Here is a 26,282-nt window from a genome sequence, read left to right as displayed (position 1 = left end):
GAGCGGTGACAGATAGAGCAGTGGTTTAGAATGCTGTGGGTGGGGGCGGGGAAACAATCATTCTGAAAGTCAGGTTTAATGTTATGACAAATTGACCATGTATCCAATCCAGTTTGATTTTTCCACACATGGTTTATGCAACCAAACATGTATCATAACTTCTGTTTCATTTATGCTTATAACACTGAGCAGAAACACAATCACAGGTTCACAAATCTTCTACTTACTATTAAAATCTGCTTGCCCACACTCTCGAAGTATTCTTTATGCAAATATTTTTATACAACACACTGAACAAGTCAGGAAATATACATATATCATAGCAATTCTGGTCTGCTTCCTCATTATTGTTTAATTACTTTAAAAGCCCTAAGATCAGTGATAAATTTTGAGTTTCAGATTTCTCTACTGTTTATTTCAAAATGGGTATGCAATAGCATACTTGGTGGAGGCACTATGCTACAAGCCAGAAGGTCAGTGGTTCGATTCCTGATGTACCAACTGGATTTTAGAATTTACCTAATCCTTCCAGTTGCACTATGATCCTGGGGTCGACTCAGCCTCTAACAGAAATGAGTACCAGGAATCTTCCTGGGGTAAAGGGCAGCTGGCATGTAAGGCTGACAACCTCACTGCCAACTGTGAGCAAATTGTCTAGAATGATAGAAGCCTTGATGTTTCACAACCATATGGGCCTCCATGGCCTGTTACAGGGATACCTTTACCTTTTTTACATTATTTGAAAACATGTTTCATTCTGACAAATATTTAGCAAGCTGAACAGAGAAATGTGCTTAGATTTACATGTATATTGCCTGTTATTTTAGCCTGATTTTAATCAAAACTAGAAGTGCAGACAAATGTTATTAAAATTCTCTGATATCAGATTTATTGAAAATCCATTCAGTGGTGATAAACCCCATAAAATAAAAAGATGGAAAATGAAGCACCAGTTCCAACAATGCAACCACCTCACAGAAGAAATAAAAAAGAAACAGAAACTAAATTTGAACCAAAACAGTGTTCATAAGTTACTACTTGATATGCTGTCATGACTGCAGCAATTACCATTAATGAAAAAAATGAAACAACTGAACATGACAATATGAAACATCTAAGTGTATTTTATAACTCTATAATTTAATATTGTATTAACTCATGGTGATATCTTATACCATTTTACGTTTATATGTAAGCATCTAGTAAAGAAGTTTATTAGATTTTAATAAGTTTAAGGAAATAGTAATGATTATATCACAACACTGGATGTACTGACTATGTACATAACAAGGTACATTAACAATTGTAATGATGCAATACATGTATCAATATAAAATGCAATTCAGTAGTTTAAGATACTGTTATTAGTGTGTATTGCCTGACGATGGCTCTTTAATGACTGAAACATGCAACAATCAAGATCAATAAACTCATTATGCACAGTTAATGTGAATGGTAGTACTGAGAAGTGCTGTGCTGTGACTGTTTGAAAACATTTGACTTGTTATATATTACAACAACAGGATGCATTCCTTGAAGATTCAGCAAAAGTTTGAGTACATGTTTGTTGCCTGGAATAATTTTACTCTGGCAGATTCCAATAAAGTGGAAGACATACAGAAGAAGTTTGCAATCTTATGCTACAACCAGTCAAATTCTCCAAGCAATTATGAATGCATTTTTAATTGTTTAAAATTCAAATCTTGTTATTCCAGATGAAAACATCTTGATGCTCTATTTCTTGTTAAGGTTTTCAGAACAAAATCAACTGTAAGTCTCCAAGTACCCACAGGGTAAGTTTGGAACTTTTCCACCTTTAATGTCAGTAAGATCTCAAGACTTCAACAAGATGTGCCACAGCTGGAAACAGCACCTTTTGATATTTGGACGTTTTTAATAAACACACTGTCTCCCTTGAGAATACTTTTCCTTTTATTTAATCCTACTGAATTCACTGTTCCTATCCCTCTGTTGACATGTTATATGTATTTGTCTTAGTTTTTAATATTTAATTACCGTTTTGTATACATTCGGTGCTTGCCTATTATAGGCTATTTGCTGTTAACAAGAACTCAAATAAGGGGACCTGAATTGAACTGAATTGCTGCTGCTTATCCTCACAATAATTTTCTTTGAAAACAAATGTTGGCAGCCCTGTTTAGATCACATTAGCTGTTGTATTACGCCTGTATATTTGTCCACATTATTTTATCACATTCACTAAAACTGATAAGAGATAACAGATTTGTGTTGAGTTGGTCTGGATGGTGGAGCTACAGACAGGCTGACACAGATGTGCATAGGGTTAAGGTGCTGTGCTGCAAAACAGATATCAGACAGTTGAGCTCTGGACCTAAGAACAACAACACAGGAGCTGTAACTGCTCATAATAATGTTCAGTAAGTGAAGTTTAAAGTTCATATTTACCAGCATTGATCATAATGCCATATTCTTCCAGTAAAAAGTTTACATTTGTTAGATAGTTCTTCTCACCACCTTCTCCAAGCATAACCAAAATATTTCCACCTGAATCAAGATATCTTTTCATACAGTTAAATTCATTTTCTGTAAATTTTTCTCTGGGTCCAGGAATAACAAACAGTGTTACATCTGAGAGTACATCAGGACTGATCTCATCTTTATTCCTGAAAATAAAACAGAAACTGCTTCTTTTAGTTTCACCAGTAAGGTGCTATTTTCTAATTAACACTACAGTAATGTATAAATATTTTAGATAAAGACAGGATGATGGATAAGCCCAGAAACATAATATTTCCACTAATGTACCATTATCACAAACTTTTAATCTTATGTAAAGTAATGTGTTTGTCCAAGTAACATTTTATGACCCCAACCTCTGTGAGATTCAGAATGTTTTTAAACACTTATTTTCCTTGAACCTTTTAAACTAGATCATTTGATTTAAGATTTTCCCCCAGCTACATGGCTATTTGAAAGTTTAGGTTTTATATTGCAGAATATACAGGATTAATAACTTTGAGGAGGCTCTGAATTAATAACTGCAGATCACACAATAATTTACCAATGAAAACAAAACACTGCAACACTGATCCTGTGCCTGCCTGGTTCATGACATTTAATTCAGTCTCTGATTTTGTGTAATCCATCTGTGATGCTAACCACAACATTCACGAATATGGAGCACTGTGTTAGCCTGTTCCTCAAGATGAGGGAAAACCATTTTAGCATGTTCTGTAACCCAATTACCTCCACATCTACGAATGCATGTATGTTACATACCTGCAAAGTTTCGCTGTCATCAGTAAATTACCATGTGATATCTAATTATTCATTCAGGGCTTCCTCCAAATCAGTCTTTAACTTCAGTATACTGAATTGATATATAAACCATTTATTTGCCAGACTCGGCAGGCATTGTTGGGGTAACAGAATTAAGTCATGGCCATTTCCTTCCAAATTCTTTCCAATCTGCCACTTAGTAACCACTCTACTATTTGCTAATACATAGTCTGTGTGCTACTGACATCATTTCTAGGTAAACCATGAAAACGAAAAGACTTACTGCTTCTGTTTCAAACGCAGACATTACATAATGTGGATCTAACACAATGCAGTGATGGTTATGAATGCAGCTTAAAGAATTTAAGAAACCCTACAACTGCCATGTCCCCTATAATATTAAACCAACACTATACTGACAGTGTTGTTGAATAACCAACTAAAGATAAGAAATTAAAATGTTGTAAGTGAAGAGGTTACCTAGTGCTGATACCAGAAGCTCATTCTCACTCAACAACACTGTTGAATGAATGAATGAATGCATGAATGAATGTATGAGGGGTAGGCTTTCTCGGCCCTTGTGCCGCGACCTACAGTGGACTATTGTGCTTCCCCTTTTGATTATCCCCTCAGCAGTCCTGCGCTTCGAATTGTATGATGTCAAATGGGAGGATGAGTGAAAAAATGATAAAATGGAAAGATGTGGTCTATCTTACATTGTTTGAGGACTTGAAGAAACTTGACTGATATCAACAGAAAACTGTTTCACGGAACGGATGGCGGAATGCCTGCTTTGGAACAGTAAAAGAAATACGGAAATGATGACACTGCTACAAATTCCACAGACAAAAGATTTAATATTGCAATACAGAGAAAACTGGAAATAATTCACTGATGGGATGAGCTGACAGGATCTCCCCCTGCCCCTCTAAAGCTCTTATGATGAGAAATAAAGCAAGAGTAGTAAACATGAAGCTAGAATATTAAGAGGTAGAAATAATAAACCAGAACAAATATTAACCTTTAAATGACAGAGTTTTGAAATGGTGGTAAGCCTGAGCTAGCTGGAGTTTATTTAAATGTCTGCTGTTGGTGCACATTTATATGCCAGTTGCTACTCTGCGTTTAAATGTCTGTTTCTGTTAGGGCACTTAAACAATTTTAAGCATTGTGTTTAAACTGCTGTATCTAACACAATTTTTATGATAAATGGTTGGCATTAACTTTGTTTGTATCAGCAAAGATAATATTGTCACATATTATAACATAAGATTTGCAAATTTTTATATAAAGATCTATACTCTATTTTCAATTTTTTTCTTTTAATTTTGATGTGTACTGTAAAAATTGTTTCCTTATTCTTCACAGAGTTGTTCTGCATTACAAATTCATTCCTGCTTGTAACATCTGACATATTTTAGCAGTCCCTGGTGTCATAAAACAGATAGAAGCAATAAAATCATTTCGTTCTCTGCTGGCAAATTTTACATCTTTGTTAAACTCTTCAGATTTTCGAACCTTTTGACTAAAGGTACAGAAGAATGTAAGCTTGGCTATTCAAGAAATGAATGAATGACTGTATAAGGAGTGGGCCTTCTCGGCCCTTGCACCGTGACCTACAGTGGCCTATTGTGCTTCCCGTTTTGATTATCCCCTCAGCAATCCTGCGTGTTGAATGAAGAGTAAGATTTTGTATGTGGGGGCGTCGAAATAGTCACTTGGTTCCATAAGGTATTGACCCAAGTGATGTAATCTTAAATAAGCTAAGGCCTCACATTCACACAGGATAAGTGTGGCTGTTTCGTTTTCTTGACACCTCTCATAAGTGGGACTATCACTTAGTCCCAGTTTGAAGTGGTGTCCTTTAAGGTGACAGTGTCCTGTAAGCAGTCCCACCACCCATCGTAGCTGGTTCCTGTTTAACTTCAACAGTTCCTTTGCTCTTTTAGCTGAGGGTCCTCATATGAGTCCCTTTGTTTGCCTGAGTCCAGTCAAGGATCCCCAGTATTTCTTGTGTTTCAAATTTGTCCAGTGGATGAGTTTGGGCATAACTCATATGTATACTCTTTTTTGTTGTTGTTCACTTGGGTATCATTTTAATTCCTCTATTAGTATTTTACTCAAGTTTGTCTGGTAATTACTACACTTAAAAATAAATATTTAGGAATGTGTATGCGCTTCCACTAAAGGTGTGTGTGTGTGCGGTTCCACTAGCGGAGTTTAAATGCCTGACTGGCCAAATCGGGGTACTTTGGCCAAGACAACCATATTCATCACTGGCCTGATTGGGACATTTTGGACGTTAAAGGTTATACATGAAGGCAGAAGAAAGATAAAACTGCTGTTATAGTGGATGTGGTAGATATTGCAAAATTTCCCTTAGTATCTTCATGACAAGGATTAAGATTCAAATAAAACATGACTTTATATGTTACGAGATTCTGCATACTTACATATACAGACAGCCAGTTAGAACTGAGGATGGTTAACAGATAGATGGACAAAACTAACTAACTTCATGGAGCTGAGCCCTTCTTGACAAGTTTCCAGTTGTGCAGATATTCAAGAACTTCCCAACATTTCATAGAATTTGAAGGTTCATTATCACATTCATAAGAGCCCTCCACTGGTTCCTATCCTGAGCCAGCTCAATCCAGTCCATACCACCACATCTGATCTCTCTAAGATCCCTTTTAACATTTTCCACCCACCTACATCTTGGTCTTCCTAGTGGTCTCTTTCCTTCTGGCTTTCCCACCAAAATCCTATATACGTTCTTCTTTCCTCTATTCATGCTACATGCCATGCACATCTCCGTCTCTTTAACTTGGTCATTCTAATCATACTTGATGAAGAGTACAAGTTATGAAGCCCCTCATTATGCAGTTTTCTACAGCCTCCTGTCACTTCATCTCTCTTAGGTACAAACACCCTCAGTCTGTGTTCCTCCCCTAATATCAGAGACCAAGTTCCATACCTATACAGAACCATAGGCAAAATTATAATCTGTAGATTCTAATTTTTATGATTTTAGACAGCAGATGAAAAGACAAAAGCTTCTGGACTGAATGGTAGCAAGAATTTCCTCAATTCAGTCTCCTCTTAAATTCCCTCTGAACTGGGTTTTGATTTATTATAGTCATTTCCAAATATCTCAACTGTACCATATTTTCAGAACATCTGTTAGCTATCTTTATGTCATGATTTTGCCCTGCATTCTGGTGATGAGACAGCAACATATACTCAGTTTTCTCCGTGTTTCCTTCTAGATCAACCTCCTTACTAGTATCAGTAAGGGGTTCCGGGTTTCTATTTATGTTGTCTGTGTTATCTCCCAGTAGTCACATCATCAGCATAGACCAGCAGCTGATGTGTCTCATTTAATTTTGGTTACACCTGGTTTCCTGGACTTCCTAATGGCATATTCTGAAGCAAAGTTGAAAATCAGTGGTGATAAAGCATCTCCCTGTTATAGACCATTTTGGATAGGAAAGTTATCAGAAAAATGTTATCTACATAGAATTTACAAGTTTCATTTAAGCACATTTTAATCAGCCTAACTAGTTTCATGGGCAATCCAAACTCTATGAGAATACTGTATAATACATCCCCCCAAACTAAATCACAGGCTTTCTTGAAGTCTACAAATAGCTAATGGACAAAAAGAAACAGGAAACAATAAAAAGAACTTCTTGCAGGTAAGGCCTTTAATCAGTCAACTATTGTGATTTTCCCAATACTAATTTATGAAACCATGGTGATGCTCCCTCTTCCACATCTTAGTTAGTTAGTTATTGGAGAGGGTGGGTTTTCCCATGCACTGAGACCTGTATTGGTCCATTGTACTTCCCTCTATGATTTCTACCAGTCTCTATACCCTATGGGTACTGGTGCTTACCAGCAGTCCCGCCCAGCCAGCGAGACCGGCTCTACTAGCTGAGAGGTATCTATAATGCTTCCCCCCTCTACCAGAGGTATTAGAGACTGCTGTTGGGCGGGAAATGTCCGTAATTTTGCTTAGTGGCCTCCTTTGGAGACACGAGGTTCTTTTATGTGCCGTAAAGCTACGACACGGGACCCATGTCTTATATTTCCCTCCCGGAGGACTTGTTCCCTGAATTTTTCCGCTCTTAAAAATTCCATGACCTCCGCCGGGTTTGAACCCGCGTACCTTGAATCATGAGGTGGGAACGTTACCTCTAGACTATGGAGGCCGCTCTTCCACATCTTACTTGATGACACTTTATTTGTTAATCAGCATTTTGAACAAATATTATACATTTACACAACATGAAATCAGAAGCAACCAAGAAGTGTCAGCTTTCCTGTATGAGTACTTAACCCATGAAATGCTTTCATTGAACATTCCAGCAATATTCCAGTTCTTATTGAATAAGTAAGAAAACTTTCCACACCTCTAATATTGCATGATAAGGGTAAGAATCAAATTCATCGGTTATTCTATAAAACAGGACACCCCTTCGGAATTACTGGGTTTTCAGACTTTGCCCATTGTCTGGTACCATAGAAAATAGAAAACGTTTTAGAAACTGGATCTGTTTCAGTCCTCATGTGAGAGGGAAACACCTACTCTATTGGATCCCTTAGAAAGAGCTAACTTCAATCACTGGACCAGGGACCCAACAGAGTAGGTGTCTCCCCCCTCACCTTAGGATGGAAACTGATCCAGTTTCCAAAATAATGTGTTTTCTAGTTTCTAGAATACAGGACAATGGACAAAGTCCAAACACCCAGTATTTCTGAGTATTATATGCCATCGTCAGAACCCTTTAGGATCTACTAGAACACCACTTGTAAAAGTAATAGACAGCTGACTTCAAAAATCTGGTACAGGACTATTTTGCAATACTGTGTGTGTGTGTATTTGTGTGCATGCATGCACACATGTGCAGTGTTCCATGGCACACTGGCCAAACCTCAGGAGCATGTTCTATAGGTCATTTGCAGCAAAAAGTTTCTAATAAACTACAGGTCAATTTGACATCATTATCAAGTGATAGCTTAGTGTTGCACGGAACAAAGACCTCCTTTTCAAAATCACATTTATTGTCATTTTAAATGCTTACAACAATTAAGTTTCAATTCAGTCATTCATTTATTTACATTCCACAGATCCTTACATGGCTGGAAGAGCAGTGGATATAGAAATAGTGAATGACAGTTGTTATAACATGTGTCTGAAATATCTACTATTAGGCTGCATGCATGCCGATTCATCTCTGGTATTTAGGGTGGCTTCATCTATGGCATCTACTGATGGCTTACTTCTGATTTACCACCATGATACAATCTCAATTTCATTCAATCCCAAAGAAAGAAATGTAACTGATTTAAGTTAGGAGACAGAGCTAGCCAAGCCATCAGTCCATACCTTCCTCTTTAATCTTTGTTCAAAAATTTCATTCATGCACTACTGGAATGCAGAGTTGCTCCATCATGTTGTGGCCATATTCATCTTTGTGTTTCAAGAGACACATCTCTAAATGCATAATTCATTTCCCAGAAAATTCCTATAATATGGAGCTGCTAAATGCCCCTCAATATCATGTGGTCCAATCAGGTTATTACCATATACTTCGCACCAAACTTGAACTGAAAATTGGTCTTGAAAATGATGTCCTGCTGCCTCATGTGGATCTCAGTGTGCACAAGAGTGTGAATTCCTTGTGCTGGCAATATCATCCCAGGTAAATTCAGTCTCACCCATAAACAGAATGTGTAGCTATGGTCGCAGCCGTCTGCAAAATCTTACGCATCGTGGTAAAAGGTGTTGTGCTCTTTGGGGCTGATATGGATAGAAACTATCATGATGCAATATTCTCCATGCATGTGTCTTTGTTACACCAATCATCCTGGAAATTCTGTGCCTACTTGTACTTGAGAATTGCTGCCAGAACATCTTCTTCCCCTTGCTGTCGCTGTTCATTCTGCATTCACTTGTGGGAAGCGTCCAGCAGTCTCCCTCAAAGTTCTGTGTACGTTCATAAGTGTCTGGTGACGCGGAATTCTGTATAAGTGGATATTGTTGCTAGTATTCCACCAAGGCAGCCCTGCCATTTCCAGTCCAGAAACTGTATATAAAATGCATGTTCACGTATTCTTCACTTGTAAATGTGTTACACATTTTGACTATGACTGCACTGCCACACAACACAGCCACATTAGACGTCGTACAAGAAGAAAATCGGTCAAATTATAGAAGTTCCAGCTTGTTCCACTAACGCTCAACTTGATAATGGTATCGAACTGATCTACACTTTAGTGGGTATTTTTTGCTCCAAATGACCTATAGAACATGTTCCTGAAGTTTGCCCAATAGGTCACGTAATATCCTGCATGTATTATATTTATAAACTACAAAACACACACACATATCGTAATATGGAAACATTCATGCTGAGGGTATCATATCGGTACAGAAACAACAGTCAAGTCCTTGATTGTATACAGCGGGAAAGGCAGGGGCTAATGGAGCTACTTACGTCAGTACTTTCCAGTTTCCTTTCAATTTTCGGTGCAAAGTTTTGTAATTTTCATTGATTTTAAAGAGTTCCTTTTTTGATGAATTAAATAATATTGTATTGCCCTTTCCTTTAAAGTCTGCTGCCAAATCCTGAAAACAAATTATTCTCAATTGTATGGAGACTTGAAACATTTATCTTGAAATAATTTTGAATTCATACAACAAAAACGTTAAGATTAGCATGAAATAGAAAAAATACAGCACACAATGTAAAATTGTTTACCTCCACAGGCGCCATGTTCGATCACATCCATCACATCCTACTGTAAAACACACGCATTCCACAGCAGGGTGGAGGTTAAAAATTAAAATGAAGGCCACGACCGCCACGACCAGTAGGACCAACACATTTCTCCGCAGAATTAGATGAGTGCAAATAATACGACTTGACAATAAACGTTGTTCACATAGCATTACTTATTATTGCTATGATATAGTTTAAGTAACAACATATTATCTTACTAGCGAATAAGAAGTTGAACGCGTTATTATTGGACCCGTATAATAACGAATGAAATATGGTTATGTTTATAGCATTGTTTAATTTTGTTTAATGCTGTCATATAGATATTAGTCAGCTGTAAGGTGTTCTAGGTTTGTCAAAGGTTTCTGGTATAATTCACGGTATGTCAACGGGTGGAGTAATGCCTTCATCTCAAGGTAAGAACGTAAAGTAAAGCTATCCCTGTAACAGGCCGTGAAGGCCCGTATGGTTGTAAAAACGGCTGTGTTTGGATCGCGGTAAAGATACGCTAAACAAGTGACTGAGGCCCTTGACAGTAAATTAGGTGTCGGGCTTAGAAAAATTGACTGCAGTAACATTATCTAGACAATCTGCTCGAAGATGGCGGTAAGGTTGTTAGCCTTACGCGCCGGCCATGCTTTACTCCCCAGGAAAATTATTTAATTAATTCCTGATACTCATTTCTGTTAGAGGCTAAGTCGACCCCAGAGCCATAGTGCAGCGGGAAGGATTAGGTCATTCATTAGTAATCTGTCAGACGACAGGTCCACAGTCTCTTCCAAAACAGTTTCTCCACCTAATGCAATCTCAACTTTCTTCTTCAAATAAAAATATCCTCGTCTATCCCCAAAGTCATCCAGCATCTTCTTACGTCTTCTTCCTCGTCTTCTAGTCACTTCTATCCGCCCCTCCAGTTTAATCTCGCATACATGGTATGTCTGTTTTTGGAAAGAGACAATCCAGGAAAAGTGATAATATGGTAGTTTTTCCATTTGCTTTCCAAATCGCAGTACAACAGCCGTTCAAACCACTCTGGTCACACCTGTTACTATATGAACTTGAACCATCTTGAGGATCATTTGCTCTGTGCTTCAAGTTGCTGCTGATGACGCTGCTTCCGGCATCAGTTTTTGGTTTTTGGTGTCTCTCTTCGTCTGATGCCTACCCTTTGACCTGTCCAGCAAGGGAGGCCCTGCCAGTAGCTACGCTACCCCTGGTATAGCTCTCAGGGTCCTTGGCATACTCAAACCCCCTCACCACGATAAGGTGGAGACACCAATGAGGGGATTAGGTCAATTGAAAAAAATTCAATTACCTCATCGGGATTGTGGGGTTTTGGATTTCCGACCCATTTACCATCACTCAATGGCTTACCAGCAACGCTATGGTAATCATACCCAGGGACAATAGCAGTTCCCTTCCCTATCTGTAAGGGATATGGTCAGCGGTGATCACAGTATGAGAATGCGCTCCGAACTTTTGCACCGTAACGAGGCCGTACCAGCCAGAGAGTAGCCCCTGCTCGCCGAGCATATAACAGAAAACGGACTGAACGGCTGTGTTTGGATCACGGTAAAGATACGCTAAACAAGTGACTGAGGCCCTTGACAGTAAATTAGGTGTCGGGCTTAGAGAAATTGACTGCAGTAACATTATTGGTGACCACTAGAACACTGGGATTCTGCGCCGCACAAATTTATTTTCAAGCTAGTGCACAGCGGAATCCAGTTTATTGTAACATCTGTGCATTTTATAGAGTGAACCTAGCTATATTTGAAGCTAGATTGTATAATAATAGAAGAATACAGGACGCACCCATCCGGCGAGCTGATGAAGTATATGAAGTACTGACTCGCTCAGACTTCCATTTGGTCACACAAACAGAAAATGCCTATCCAGATCAAGTTGGTAGGCTGATCAAAGCAGTCGGACCAGTCACAGATGGCAACGAATATTATGTACCCGCTCTCGCTGCAGAGTAACGGACTCGACAAGGAGTACTTATCCCACAGTCAGAACATACTACCCTTTCAAATTTGAGGGAGACAGTGGAGGCTTTGGCCAATCCAGCCACCAGTGCGCAAGTGTGAGAAGCATTTTATATGCACAGTCCCAGGCCTGGATCCATATTGCAAGGTATGAACTGAAAGTGACTATATTATACAGTGGAAATTTTTAGCTGGTATGTTGAACCAGCAGGTGAGTATACATTTTCTATGGAAAGGGGAATGAGAATCATGAATTAGTTACAGGTGTTTTTTTGTACATAAGAGAATCATATCAGCAGTGAAGAGGGTAGAGTTCGTAGTGATAGGATGTCATTCATAATACTAAGAGGTCGCTGGTGTGATATCATCGATCTGAATGTTCTTGCCCCAACAGAAGATAAAGTTGATGTGAAGAACAGGTTCTACGAAGAACTACTCGTAGACCATATATTCGATAAATTCCCCAAATACCATATTAATATTTTGTTAGGGTATTTCAATGCCAAAGTAAGTAAGGAAGACATTTTCAAATCAATAGTTGTGAATGAGAGTTTACACGAAATTTGTAATGATAGTGGAGTTAGAGTAGTAAACTTTGTCACATCCAAAAATCTTACTGTCAAAAGTACAATGTTCCCACATCGTAACATCCATAAATTTACTTGGAGATCTCCTGATGGCAAGACATACAACCAAATTGACCATATTTTGATAGATAGGAGACAGCATTCAAGTATACCTGATGTCCGATCCTTCAGGGCAGCAGATTGTGATACTCACCACTGCCTGATGGTGGCAAAGGTTAGGAAGAGACTGGCAGTGAGCAAACAAACAACACACAGAGTTCATATGCAGAAGTTCAATCTCAAGAAATTAAATGAGGTAGAGGGTAAAGAGCAGAATCGTGATGAAATCTCAAATAGGTTTGCGGCTTTGGAAAACTTGGACACTGAGGTGGATATTAATAGAATTTGGGAAACTGTTAGAGAGAACATACAATTTTCAGCCAAAGAGAGGTTAGGTTATTATGAATTGAAGAAGCNATTGGGGTTTTAACTTGAGGGCAGTTTCGGATGGAATGTGAGAATTGGTAGTGCATTCAACAATCCTAGCAAGTGTTGTGCTTTTACACGTCGACATATTGTAGCAGCGTCCACGCAGCAAACATAACTGTGTACATCTTAAACAACAACAGTGTTTTCATGATTGTACTATGTGCCTCTGATGATGGTTGTATTTAAACCGAAACATGTAAGGCAGATGTGATAAAGAAGTGACCTACAAATTGTTACACTCGACGGACTTTCTATTGACTTTGTGATTGATAGTGTAACGGACCAAAAATGAAACAATTAAAAAAAAAATGCTCAAAATTATTAGACCAAAGGAAACAAGCCAAATTGCAGTGGTTGCAAGATCCAAGTGAAATAAATGGAGATAATCTGAACAATATTAGACGTGAAACCAGCAGGCATATCAGGAATAGAAAGAGGGAATATCTGAAAGACAGAATTGATGAGCTTGCAATGGACAGTAAGAACAAGAATATTAGAGACCTTTATAGAAGAATAAATGACTTCAAGAGAGGTTAGCAACCTATAAGTAACTTAGTGAAGGACGAGAATGGTGATCTGCTTGCAGATTCCCACAACATTTTGAATAGGTGGAGGAACTACTTCTCTCATCTACTGAATGCACATAGAGTCAGTGATGTTAGGCAGATAAAAATATATACAGCTGAGCTGTTAGTATCTGATCCTAGCCCTTTTGAGGTTGAAATTACTATTGCAAATTTGAAAAGGTATAAATTGCCAGGTAGTGATCAAATTCTGGCAGAACTTATTCAAGCAGGAGGCAAAATATGTTCTAAGATCCATAAGCTAATTACTTCTATTTTGCATAAAGGAAAACTGTTTGATCAGTGGAGAGAGTCATATTATTATACCAGTTCACAAGAAGGGTGATAAAACTGACTAGTAATTATTGTGGGAAATCACTGGTATCAGCTTCATACAAAATTTTATCCAATATTTTTCTCTCAAGGTTAATTGCACACATAGATGAAATTATTGGGATCATGACTGTAGGTTTCGACATAACAGATCAACTATTGATCAGATCTTTTGTATTCTTCAGATAATGGAGAAAAAATGGCAGTACAATCAGACAGTACATCAGCTATTTGTAGACTTCAGGAAAGCCTGTGATTCAGTTAGGAGGGAAGTATTGTATAATATTTTCATAGAGTTTGAGGTACCTATGAAGCTAGTTAGGCTGATTAAAATGTGTTTAAACTAAACGTATATTAAAGTCTGTATAGGTAAACATTTGTCTAATAATTTTCCTATGCAGAATGGTCTAAACCAAGGAGATGCTTTATTGCCACTGCATTTCAACTTTGCTTTGGAATATGTGATTAGGAAGGTCCAGGAAACCAGGTGGGACTGAAATTAAATGAGACAAATCAGCTGCTGGTCTATGCTGATGATGTGACTCTACTGGAAGGTAACACAGACAACATAAAGAAAAACACAGAAACCCTAACTGATGCTAGTAAAGAGGTTGGTCTAGAAGTAAACACAGAAAAAACTAAGTATATGTTGCTGTCTTGCCACCAGAATGCAGGGCAAAATCATGACATAAACACAGATAACAGATGTTTTGAAAATATGGTGCAGTTGAGATATTTGGGAATGACCATAACAAATCGAAACCTGATTCAGAAGGAAATTAAGAGCAGATTGACTTCAGGTAATTCTTGCTACTATTCAGTCCAGGAGCTTTTGTCTTCTCGTCTGCTGTCTAAAAACTAAAAAATTAGAATCTACAGACTATAATTTTGCATGTGGTTTTGTATGGGTGTGAAACTTGGTCTCTGACATTAAGGGAGGAGCACAGACTGAGGATGATTGAGGGCAGGGTGCTGAGGATAATATTTGGATTGAAAAGAGATGAAGTGATGGGAGGTTGGAGAAAACTGCATAATGAGCTTCATAACTTGTACTTTTCACCAAGTATAATTAGAATGATCAGGTCAAGGAGGATGAGATGGAAGGGATGACAAGGAATGCATATAGGATATTGGTGGGAAAGCCAGAAGGAAAGAGACCACCGGAAAGACCAAGATGTAGGTGGGTGGACAATATTAAAATGGAACGTAGAGAGATAGGATGGGATGTAATGGACTGGATAGCTCTGGCTGAGGACAGGGACCAATGGAGGGCTCTTGTGAATGCGGCGATGAACGTTTGGGTAGTTGCACAATTGGCGGCTCCTCAAGAAGGGCTCAGCTGCATGAGTGAGTGTGTTTAATAGAAAGAGTTGTATCATCTGGGATACAGCTCTCCTTTGAGAATGTGAAATGCTGTGTGTAATTATTTTTTTTATTGCAGTGACACCATGGATTTAACGTGCAGTGGTCATTTTTAGTTTTAGTCAATTCTTAGAATTTCGAATATGGAAATTTCCCAAAGTACATGCAGGATATCACTCAATGAATGAAGAGAAAATTGAGTTCGGATACCAAAATTGCTTTCATTATATCACAGCATTTTTCATCATACAAAGCTGGAATGTGAATTTTAATATAATTGCACCGTTCTGAAATTATTTTTCATGTCAGAGACTCATTTTCTTTCACATATTTTTGTATGTATATTGTTTATCCCAAGAGCAATTTCTTACATATATATCCATCAAAATAACATTGTTCTTTTATTTACAGATTCCAACAGACCAGAACTTTATGAGGAGGTCAAGTTGTTTAGAAATGCCCGGGAAAGAGAAAAGTGAGGCTTTAGTGTTTATTTATGTAACTGATTCACAAACCCAGCCCTCTGTGATCCCTTATCTTCTGCACAGCCTTGCTCTTCTAAACATTCTTCTTTCTGAAGAACCTTTTTTTTTTTGTGGGAACTCAGAATTTGCTTGTCTGTTGTTGCATAACTGCTGAATGATTAATATTACTTTGTTATTTGATTTCCATATGTGTTGAGGACACAGATTTTTTTTTTCAGTGATAATGTAGCCTAGCTGTGATTAGTCACAAGAACATATTAGAACATGAAACAAATTGGAAAGAACATTTTGAAGGGAAATGTTTAAAATAAGGTTCTAATGTATCAACTAAGAGCAAGAAGCGTACACTTGAAGCTTCTGGCATTTGGCATGCATTGCAGGACTGGAGGCAAAGGTACTCTGACTATGTAATCTGGGTTTTTACTGAAGAATCCTACCTTCTGGGATATGATGCTGTGTGGACCACTGAGATTTAACCAGCATTTCAGAGGAAAATGTTACCTGCATCATTAGGGACAAAGAGTAAGCAAAGCAAGAAGCCGGCATGAATCCAGCAGCAGAGCTTAATGCCAGTTTCTTGCTTGGTTTGCTGTTCAGACCTGAAGATAGAGGCAGTACGTTTGTGTGAAACACTAACTTTCAACAGACTGTGTGGCTTAATATTCTGGAAGGTAGAACTCTTCATAATCGCCATGGTGAGAATATCAGATCTTGCATATATACTGTTGTACATGTAACACTGAAGCCAGGCTGCGCCATAGCTCTAGTGGTTAGTCGCTGGCTTCCCACCGCGGCAGCCCAGGTTCGATCCCAGGTCTGGTCAAGTGGGATTTGTGGTGGACAAAGTGGGACAGGTTTTCTTCGAGTACTTCGGTTTCCCCTGCCCATCTTCATTCCACCAATTGCTCCACAATCACCCTCACATATCATCTGGGGCTGGTACAATAGGCCACAAGTGACCACAGTACAAGGGACTTAGTCCAACCCCACTAGCAATAAAAAAACATTGAAGCCAGGAACAGGAAGAAGACAAAAACAAATGTCCACATGATAAGAAATAAAGAACACACTCGAAAGAGAAAAAAACTGATCACGATGTTACATTCCAGAAGGCAAGACGAACTGCATATAAAAACTAAAAAACTAATAATAAGATTATTTGCGAATAATACCAAAAACATATAATACATAAGAGCAGACCCCAGAAGATAAACACCATTTACGTTACATGACAAATAGAGCAGAATTTTACATTGTAACAACAAGAGAATTTTAGAAAATGTACATATTTTACAATTTTAGTAATAATTATATGTGTTATGATGATTATAATGATTAACACTATAATGGATCCATGTTAGGATATTTCAATAACATGAGGAATATTTAATGAAACTGCCTGAGTATAGTGCGAAATATGGACCAAAACATGCAGCAGTTATTAAATAAAACCAGTGTAAATAATTAGATTGGTTTATTTTGAAATGTTTGTCATATTGACGTCCAGAGTATCACAACTATAACTATGAATTGTAATTTCTTTCAGGTATGATAATATGGCTGATTTATATGCAGTCATCAATACATTACAGAATTTGGAAAAAGCCTACATTCGAGATTGTGTGACTCCCAAAGAATATACAGCCGCATGCTCAAAACTTCTTGTGCAGTATAAGGCAGCTTTCAATCAAGTTCAAGGAGATGAGTTCCCAACAATAGAGACTTTTGTGAAGAAGTACAGAGTAAGAACTGAATGATAATGGAAACATGTGTTGATGTAAATTTTGTTTTAAATGCATAGGTCCCCTTTTCATTAATCATTTCTTTTGTTTTTTAATAGAATCAAATGTTTACAGTGAGCTGGGATAGCATAGTTAGTATAGTGACTGGCTATGGGCTGGACAACTGAGGGATTGGAGTTTAAGTCCCTTCTCCATGTCATCCAGACCAGCTCTTGGGTCCACCCAACCTCCTATCCAGTTTGTACTTGGGGGGGGGGGCTCTTTCCTTGGGGGTAAAACAGCAGGGGCATGAAGCTGACCACTCACCTCTGGCTAGTCCCGAGGCCAAGAAAATGTGGATCTATACATACTCTGTGTGCCTATACATTCACTTCATGGCATGGTGCTTAATTAGTTAAGCACAGGGACAGCTTAAAAAGTGTAACCATTTGAGGGAATATTTGTCTCTAATAGAGAGATCAGACAGGGGCACACAGTAGTGTAGTTTGTTGAGGCACTATGCCCCAATGAGGTGGATTTTTTCAGTTTATCTAATGTTTCCATCTGCGCTATGACCCTGGGGTCGACTCAGCCTCTAACGGAAATGAGCACCAGGAATCTTCCTGAGGGTAAAGGGCAGCTGGCTCTTAAGGCTGACAACTTTACCGTCATCTGTGAGCTGATTGTCTAGACAAAATGTGAGGGTCTCAACGTCTCACAACCCTGTGTGCCTTCACAGCTTGTTACAGTGATAGCTTTACCTTTTTAATAGAGAGATCATACAAGAAAAGTTTGGACAAAATTATGTAATGAGCAGCTTTATAGTATCTGGTATTCTTCTAATGAACACTAGGATGGCAGATAGGTTATGAGCTGGATGTCTGAGGAATGATTGTTTGATTCCCAGCAGGAACAAGAAATTTTCTCTTCACTGCACCATCCAGACCAGTTCTGGGGCCCAGTCGGCCTTCTGTCCAGTGTTAATTTAGAGTAATGTGATTGGGGCCTGCAACTAATGCTGAGGTTAAGAATGCATGGAGCTGTACCTCAGCCCCAAATTCTCCAATCTGTCTTCATAGCATGGTGCTTAAATAAGTGCTTGGACAAATGTACCTTTTACTGTTCATCTGGTATTAGAGCGTGATGTGCAGTTTTCACAGCAGCGAATATTAAGATAACAGTCTTCTTACATGTGACATTGTAATTTTGTAGGCACTTGTACCATCTACCAAGTAACACATCATTGCATGTCAGAAGATGGAGATCTTAATATCAAAGTGACTGGGATGAAGAAGACTGCAGTAGGAAGTATATATACACCACATTTAGGGAAAAATGCATGAAAATTTGTTTAAAAAATATCATGAGAAGGGGTGGTTGTGCAATACATGTGTGTGAGTGGAATGATAATATTAGTATGGATCTTAAATATGCATTATGTATTAATAATGCTTTCAGTAGCTCAGATTATANAGGAGCCGCGGCCGCGGAATTTAAATGACCACGTCAAAGGTTTAATAATGCTTTCAGTAGCTCAGATTCTGTAGTGTCAAATGATACAATAAGTAGTGAACAATGTAAAACTGTATGGGATATGAAGGTGGTTGTGGCTTAATGGGGATAATATCCCAGCATTTACTTTGAGAGATTAAAGGAATCAGTGGAAGATGTCAATCTGGATAGCCAATACCTAGGCCCCCATAACTGTCACCCATAACCTCCTGAACACCATACATGTATGCATGAATGAACAAATTTACTTTTGTTAAAAATGAGAACAAGGTCTTGGCTGTCATGTGGAAAATTTTACACATGACCATGAAGACCCATAGGGTTGTGAGATGTTGAGGCTTCCACATTCTCTCTAGACATTTGGCTAACTGATGGCATTAAGGTTGTCAGCCTTATATGCCGGCCGCCCTTTACTCCCAGGAAGATTCCTGGTATTCACTTCTGTTAGAGGCTGAGTTGACCCCAGGGCCATAGTGTGGCTGGAAGAATTAGGTAAACTGGAAAAAATCCACCTCATCGGGACTCAGACCCGCGACCTTCTGGCTTGTAGCATAGTGCCACAACCAATTACACTTCTGCGTGCCCCATCTAAAATACATTGACATTTCATATTTGATGACCACAGTCATTCCTGTAGGTATATATTTATAAGAGTAAGAAGCTAATATGGCCTTATGTTTGTACCCAGCTGGATTGCCCAGCTGCTTTGGAACGGATAAAGGAAGACAGACCAATTACAATTAAGGATGATAAAGGGAACACTAGCAAGTGCATAGCTGATATAGTTTCTGTAAGTATAAAGTGTGGAGGATGAAGGTATATAAAAACTATGTTTTGCTTGGACTTTCCAAAGATTGAAGGTGTTTGCAAGAGGGTAATGAGGAGAGTACTTGGATCAAAGAGGGAAGAAGTAACAGAAGGCTGAAGAAAACGGTACAGTGAGGAGCCTCATAAATTGTAGTCCGTGCCGGACGTTATTGGGGTGAACAAATTGAGGAGGATGGATGAAGCACATATGGTATAGAAGAGAAATGCATACAAAGTTTTTGTATGAAGATCTGAAGGATTGGGAACACTGGAAAAACCTATGCATACGAGGGAAGGTTTATACTGGATTCATCTGGCTCAGGATAGGGTCAAAGAGGCAGGATCTTGTGAACATCTTTAAGGAATGCATCCTGTTATGTGTTTATCATTGTATGTACTCTGTCATACCAACTGTCTTGTGAACACAGTAATAAACTTTTAAGTTTGATAAATTACGAGGAATTTTCGAACATGGTATGCAGCTGTGATCTTGTTGAGATGAACTCTGTTCCAGGGAATCAGATAAAATATGTAGGATCTGTGCAGTAATATTTTGTGATTATTATTACATAAAACATTGAAAGGGTTTTCTAGCCTTCTACAAAGTAACAATCATGAACTTAACAGTTGTCAGGAGATAATATATGACAGATAGAGAGTACAGTAATCGCTGCTAAAGATGAGAGTTAAATTGTTGGAAAATGCCGCACTCTTACATTGACATATTCACGTCCATGTTTTGTAAGTGATGACTCTGCTACATACATCATTTGTCCTGTTTGGAAACAAGCATGAGGAAAACAGATGTGATTAGGTTCTAAGCTGTATCTTATTTAGCATATACATAATCTTATCAGTGTTTCTTTGAATTAAAAATGTGAGGTGCAAGACTGTGTAATCTTGTAGATTAACACAGACATTTCAGAGGAATGTGCTGCCTCCATCTTTAGTGTTGCAATATGTAGGTTCAGGAATTGGCTTGACCATACGTGCAGTTTATAAGGATGACAGCCATGATACCTAAGGAGAGCAGGTAAAGAAAAGGAGCCTGGTCTGGACCAGTGGGAAAGAATTGGCAGTAAACCGACTTTTTAAGGGGCATGCTAGTTTACTATCATGTATGTGAAATGTAAGCTTGAGAAAGGAAAGATGCTGTGTTGTTTTTGGTGGAAAATGTGGAATTGTGAGAAAATGTGGACAAATGCGGTCCTCTTCAGGGCCCCTGTGAGTTTTCTCAGAGGAGGGATATTTGCTAATTGGGCCCTCAAGGGTACTAAGAGGGTTGTTCCCTTCCCATCTGTAGGGGCCCTGTAAAGGGCTACTTCTTCCCAGTTCTCAAGTGCCCCCCCCTCATGGAGAACTTCCTGGCACTCTGAGAAGGGTCATCTATTTTTTTTATTTCTTCCCACAGTTGTACTTTACATTCTGAAATCACCACTTGATTCCCGGAGAGGGTTGCACTACAATTTCTCACTTTTTAAATTCCCTTCTGATAAACTTGTATCCCTCAAAAGGGCTGCCAATTTTTTCTTATTAACCTCCTCTCTTGTCCTACTGCCACTGTTCTTATAACGTGCCTTTGTAACTGAACCAGTTTGTCACCCAACTTACTTCAACCCTGAAGACAAATTCTCCATGTCCCTCCAAAACAACAGTATCTGCCTACAAGACTAGACAGTCTGCTGTGAAAAGCTAAAAAATTTGTGTAAGTGATGCTTGTTTTAAGTAACGTACTCATAGTTAATGAGATCTGCGCTGATTTTGTCTAATAATTATTTGTGTCAACAGCTGTTTATCACAATTATGGACAAGCTGAGGCTAGAAATAAAGGCGATGGATGAGCTTCACCCAGATCTGCGCGATCTCATGGATACAATGAACAGACTCAGCCTTCTCCCATCAGACTTTGAGGGCAAGCAGAAAGTATCAGATTGGCTAACCACTCTCTCAGGAATGCAGGCATCTGATGAACTTTCAGAGACACAAGTTCGACAGCTAATATTTGACTTGGAGTCATCATATAATGCTTTCAATAAGATACTACACCATACTTAATATGAAACCAATAGTGCCGTAGATGTGTTTTATTTCAGTTAAAAGGAACAAAGGATAGAGGGATATGAGGTTCCTATACCATACATTTCCTTCATTATCTGATTTATGAATTCTGTATAACTTAAGGTTCCACATTATCCCCAGAGATTTGGGAAACATATTGTTATAATTATTTTTGTTACAGTAAAAAGTTAATACTGCATACAATATATATTATGATTTTCTTCATTTGTGTTAATATTGTAGCCTATTACTTGTTCCATTTCTTCAATTTTATGTTATTTTTTCATTTTACATGAGCTTTGCCATGACAGAATTTGTAAAAAGTACACAGTGCCATCTACTACTGTGCAGGTACAATATAAGAGACCATCTGCTCTATAAACCACAATACATCATACCTTACGTAGATAACCATTCAGAAGAAAAGTCCTGTGTAAGTACATATGAATTTCCCACCACCAGACGATGGCCGGAAGTGTACTGAAAATGGAATCCTATAGCCAATTCATCCTGTAGTGTACATTCCTTTTAATTAATAATATTTCATCTTACGTAGGAACTGAGAATCTCACAGCAATGAGTATGAAGCATTCTGTCTTCTGCGATGTAACACCGTATAATCCAGTGAATGTCAATCCGTGTTTTTGAGGAACAGAGAAGAAACCAGTATGAAGCTGGCAACAGTAGAACTTCATGCTGGTTTCTTGCCTGGCTTAGGATCACAAAACATTATGTACCAGAAACTGTATGGGACTGCTATTTTCTGGTATTGCCAAATGTTTTAGCATCAGGTTCCATTTCTTTAATTTTATATTCAGTTTTTTTACATAAGCTTTAGCCATGAACAGAATTTTAAGTCCTGAGTGGTCTTAAACTGGGATATGTGAAGTCCAAATGATGGTCTTAATCAATGTTTCATTTTGGTTTTCTTCTCCATATCATCCAGGCTGCCTCTGGGGCCCACCCAGCATCCTATCCAATGGGTACTGGGGGCTCTTTCCCTGGGGGTAAAGTGGCAGTGGCGTGAAGCTGACCACTCACCTCCAGCTAGTGCCGAGGTCAAGAAAATATGGATCTATACATCCCCTCTCCTGTACACCTTCATGGCGCAGCGCTTAATTAGTTAAGAACAGGGATAACTTTACCTTTTTTTTTTGTAAATGTTAAGTTTATTTCCCTCCACTTTCATTAGAAATCTAATATTGATTCTTTATATCAAGAATTAAGATCACCCATGTTTCTGATGAGTGTAAGTAAGTAAAGATATCCCTGTAACAGGCTGTGGAGGGTTGTGAGATGTTGAGGTTACCACATTTTCTAGATAATTGGCTCATAGCTGGCGGAAAGTTTGTCAGCCCTACATGCTGGCTGCCCTTTACCCCCAAGAATATTCCTGGTACTCATTTCTGTTAGAGGCTGAGTCACATAAATATTTACAACAGGCATAAGACAACCTGAATCCCAATGACGTGACACAAAATTTTATTATGTACATCATGTGAACCAAGATATGCAACATTGTTTTAGACTGTACACAACATTAGTTCGATTATGTGTCAGATGCAAGGGCCGAGAAAGCCCACCCCTTATACATTCATTCATATGTCAGATTTGCATTGTAATACTTGAGCTGTAGAAATACTGTGAGTGGCTTCCACATTTGATTATACTTATGTACAGTGCCTGAAGATGGACAAATATAATGCAGTGCAAGCATCCTTGAAATTATTTGATTGGATTTGCACACATTTTGCATTAGTCTGATTTCATAAAGAGTCCTTTTTAATTTAATAAGTTTAATTAGAATTTGTAAACACCTGGAATGAATGGTATTACAGTTAACTGAATTACATATTTTCCACTGAACATTAAAGGAAATGAATGCAAATGAGTAACAGAAATGAGTACCACATTTCAAGTCATGTGATGAGGTACGTGATCACTCTTGGGAATGTAGCTGTTGTTTGAGGTAGATAATCCTTGTATCTTGAAATATATGGATGAAAACCTAACTGAATATTCAGAGATCTATAGTAATACTGTGCTTTATATATTTTTCAATTGGCCATGGCCAGAGAGATGTGTATCAATGCAAAATAATGAATTTATATTTGCTTTGGAAGAATAGTATTAAGTTAGGTGTAATGATACTCTTGTGGGTTGAAACTACAGTAAAACTTCAATTTTGCGCTCGTGGATTTTTTCTTTTATCTTGATTTTAAGCACTTTTCATTTGGCCCCAGAAGGCTGTCAGAAAGAACTACTGTGAACTGTCAGTTATATGATAATGGAGAAGAGAGGTAGCACAGATAATTAAATGAAACAGATAATTGAGACATTTGGAAATACCCATAATTCATGCCCTGTTCACTCCATGAAGATCACGTAACTGGTTATTATTTACTGGTTGGCTAAGTGGCTTCTGTAGTCTAGGGGTAACGTTCCCACCTCATGACTCAAGGTACGCGGGTTCAAACCTGGTGGAGGTCTTGGAATTTTTAAGGGCGGAAAAATTCAGGGAACAAGTCCTCCGGGAGGGACTTTAAGCCGTGGGTCCCGTGTCGTAGCTTTACGGCAGGTAAAAGAACCTCATGTCTCCAAAAGAGATCACTGAGCCAAATTCAAGGACGTTTCACGCCCAACAGCAGTCTCTAACGCCTCTGGNTAATAATACTGGTTGGCTACTGGTCATTAAACAGTGAGACAGATATCTTCCAAATAGAGACTGCAACCTTTGTTCAGTGGTGGTAGATCAGCTCACAAAGCAATAAAGTAATATAATAAAAATTTTCAACAAAATGAGATGTACAGTCTATTGCAAGAGTTGCATTTGAATACATTAAGTATAGTTCAGTATTTAATACATATTGTATGCAGCTGAAGAAGTCTTGTTGTGTTGTGTTGTGTTTATATTTCCAATAATAGATTTATATATGGATATGTGTTCGACTCAGCTGTAAATTGCAGTAACTCTTATACGAATATTGTAGATGCAGTGTCCCTGATTCTGAAGAAACCAGGAAGTTAATCTTTTGTATGCACTGTAAAGTTGACGAAACTGAGAAGACTACAGCTAATTTAGGAATCAAGAAAAAAAGTTTATGCAAGCATGATGGGAAAATTTTCACACATTATACTATGCCAAGGAGAGATTGTGTACACATAAATATAATTTACTGTTGAATGAAAAACATTACAAGCAATTTGCAGAAGCAGGAAATAAATGTAGAATGTGATGTTTATTTTGTATAAAGGTGTTTACTTTCAGTTTGGAACATTGATCATCATGAGTTTGTGCTCTCTGTGATGACATCTGCCTGTGCAGTCTTTTCTAACCTTCAAGCAGTGATGTACTCTCTAGACCAGATTTTTTTACAGTATTTCAGATTTTACTGTTTTTGTTGTTAATTTATTTCTTATTCTGAAAAATTTGCTGTCTCTTCAGCATATGTATTCTTTGAGAACGTGCAAATATTCAGGTGTTTAACATGTTGAATGTCACAGTGGATGCAAGTGCCCTCTGCAGATCATCTGTCTTACTGCTGTAATGGTCATTTTTGTCTACTTTTACATGTTCACATTTGGCTGCAATCCACTGCCATGTGACTGATAGCCAGACATATCTCTAATGTTTATCCGCCCACTATGGCTTGTAGGTGTCCCATGTGAACTTTGGTTTCAGGGATTTGTTTCATTCTGGTCCGTCACACTAACAATTACAAATATAAATCACTCCGTCCAATGTGACCTGTATTACAGGTCACATTGGACGGAGTGATTTATATTTGTGGATTTGTTTCATATTTGAGAAAAGTCTTATTATATAATTATTATTAGTATAGACACGATCCAGATATCACTACAGTGAATGTGAATATCGCATCAAGGCTTTAATGATTCAATATCCGCTTTATTGAAGTGTATGGTTACCATTTTAAGTTCTGACACCATGTTTGTTGGGATAGGTGCTCCAGCATCTGCCTTCTTGGCAGCATATATGTTCAAATTCCATGTGTATCTCTGTTGGTGCAAAGTTTGAACAGCTTTATTCCATATTTATGTGCTTTTAGAGGAATGTACTGTTTCAACAGCGAATATCCTGAGAAGGGCATGCTCATCGGCCGTACAAAGTCTTTCCTGGCCCGACCGCTCCTTGAAATTTTGATTTATCAATTGTTGGTTGAATTTCGTTCAACCTATCATTGGATGGACATTCTTCATTACTGAAGAAGAGCCATACTTGTAGCAGAAGTTCAAACTGATTCCTAATTATAGCATTTGGATCTGCACTAGTAGGGAACTGCACATAACCTATCCATGCAAGGAGTCTTCTAATTTTCTCACTTCTT

The 26,282-nt window shown here is 38.2% G+C and overlaps 2 protein-coding genes across 3 annotated transcripts in view; one reads left to right on the top strand and one right to left on the bottom strand.

Annotated features, from left to right (window-relative positions):
• The window catches only part of LOC111872139 (intraflagellar transport protein 52 homolog), an 18,311-nt gene extending 8,190 nt beyond the window's left edge, over positions 1-10,121 (bottom strand). Inside the window, exons 1-3 of the mRNA XM_023865728.2 lie at positions 10,029-10,121; positions 9,765-9,895; positions 2,428-2,645 (exon numbers count right to left, since the gene is read on the bottom strand). Of these exons, the coding sequence (XP_023721496.1) occupies positions 2,428-2,645; positions 9,765-9,895; positions 10,029-10,043 (364 nt within the window). The 5' untranslated portion in view covers positions 10,044-10,121. The remainder of the gene's footprint in view (positions 1-2,427; positions 2,646-9,764; positions 9,896-10,028) is intronic.
• On the top strand, positions 2,311-22,141 carry LOC111872140 (vacuolar protein sorting-associated protein 28 homolog). Of its 2 annotated transcripts, none has more exons than XM_033754546.1 (5): positions 2,311-2,399; positions 15,762-15,825; positions 17,382-17,577; positions 19,757-19,858; positions 21,664-22,141. In XM_033754546.1, the coding sequence occupies exons 1-5, from the start codon at positions 2,393-2,395 to the stop codon at positions 21,928-21,930; spliced, it is 636 nt and encodes a 211-aa protein (XP_033610437.1). In that variant the 5' UTR covers positions 2,311-2,392; the 3' UTR covers positions 21,931-22,141. The 2 variants fall into 2 exon arrangements, with proteins under 2 accessions (XP_033610437.1, XP_023721497.1); XM_023865729.2 differs by lacking the exon at positions 2,311-2,399 and adding an exon at positions 10,350-10,465.
• Positions 22,142-26,282: the final 4,141 nt, after the last annotated feature.

The sequence above is a fragment of the Cryptotermes secundus genome, unplaced genomic scaffold (assembly GCF_002891405.2).
Source record: "Cryptotermes secundus unplaced genomic scaffold, Csec_1.0 scaffold470, whole genome shotgun sequence".
Lineage (NCBI taxonomy): Eukaryota > Metazoa > Arthropoda > Insecta > Blattodea > Kalotermitidae > Cryptotermes > Cryptotermes secundus.
Note: the sequence above shows the minus strand (reverse complement) of the source record. Positions and strands in the feature narration are given on the sequence as shown.

Excerpts from the sequence above, each read along its gene's own strand:
- LOC111872140 (XM_023865729.2), top strand. The coding sequence starts at position 10,432 with ATGTCAACGGGTGGAGTAATGCCTTCATCTCAAG. Across the intron at positions 17,578-19,756 it reads CTTTTGTGAAGAAGTACAGA|CTGGATTGCCCAGCTGCTTT; the intron begins GTAAGAACTGAA and ends GTTTGTACCCAG. Across the intron at positions 19,859-21,663 it reads GCATAGCTGATATAGTTTCT|CTGTTTATCACAATTATGGA; the intron begins GTAAGTATAAAG and ends TTGTGTCAACAG.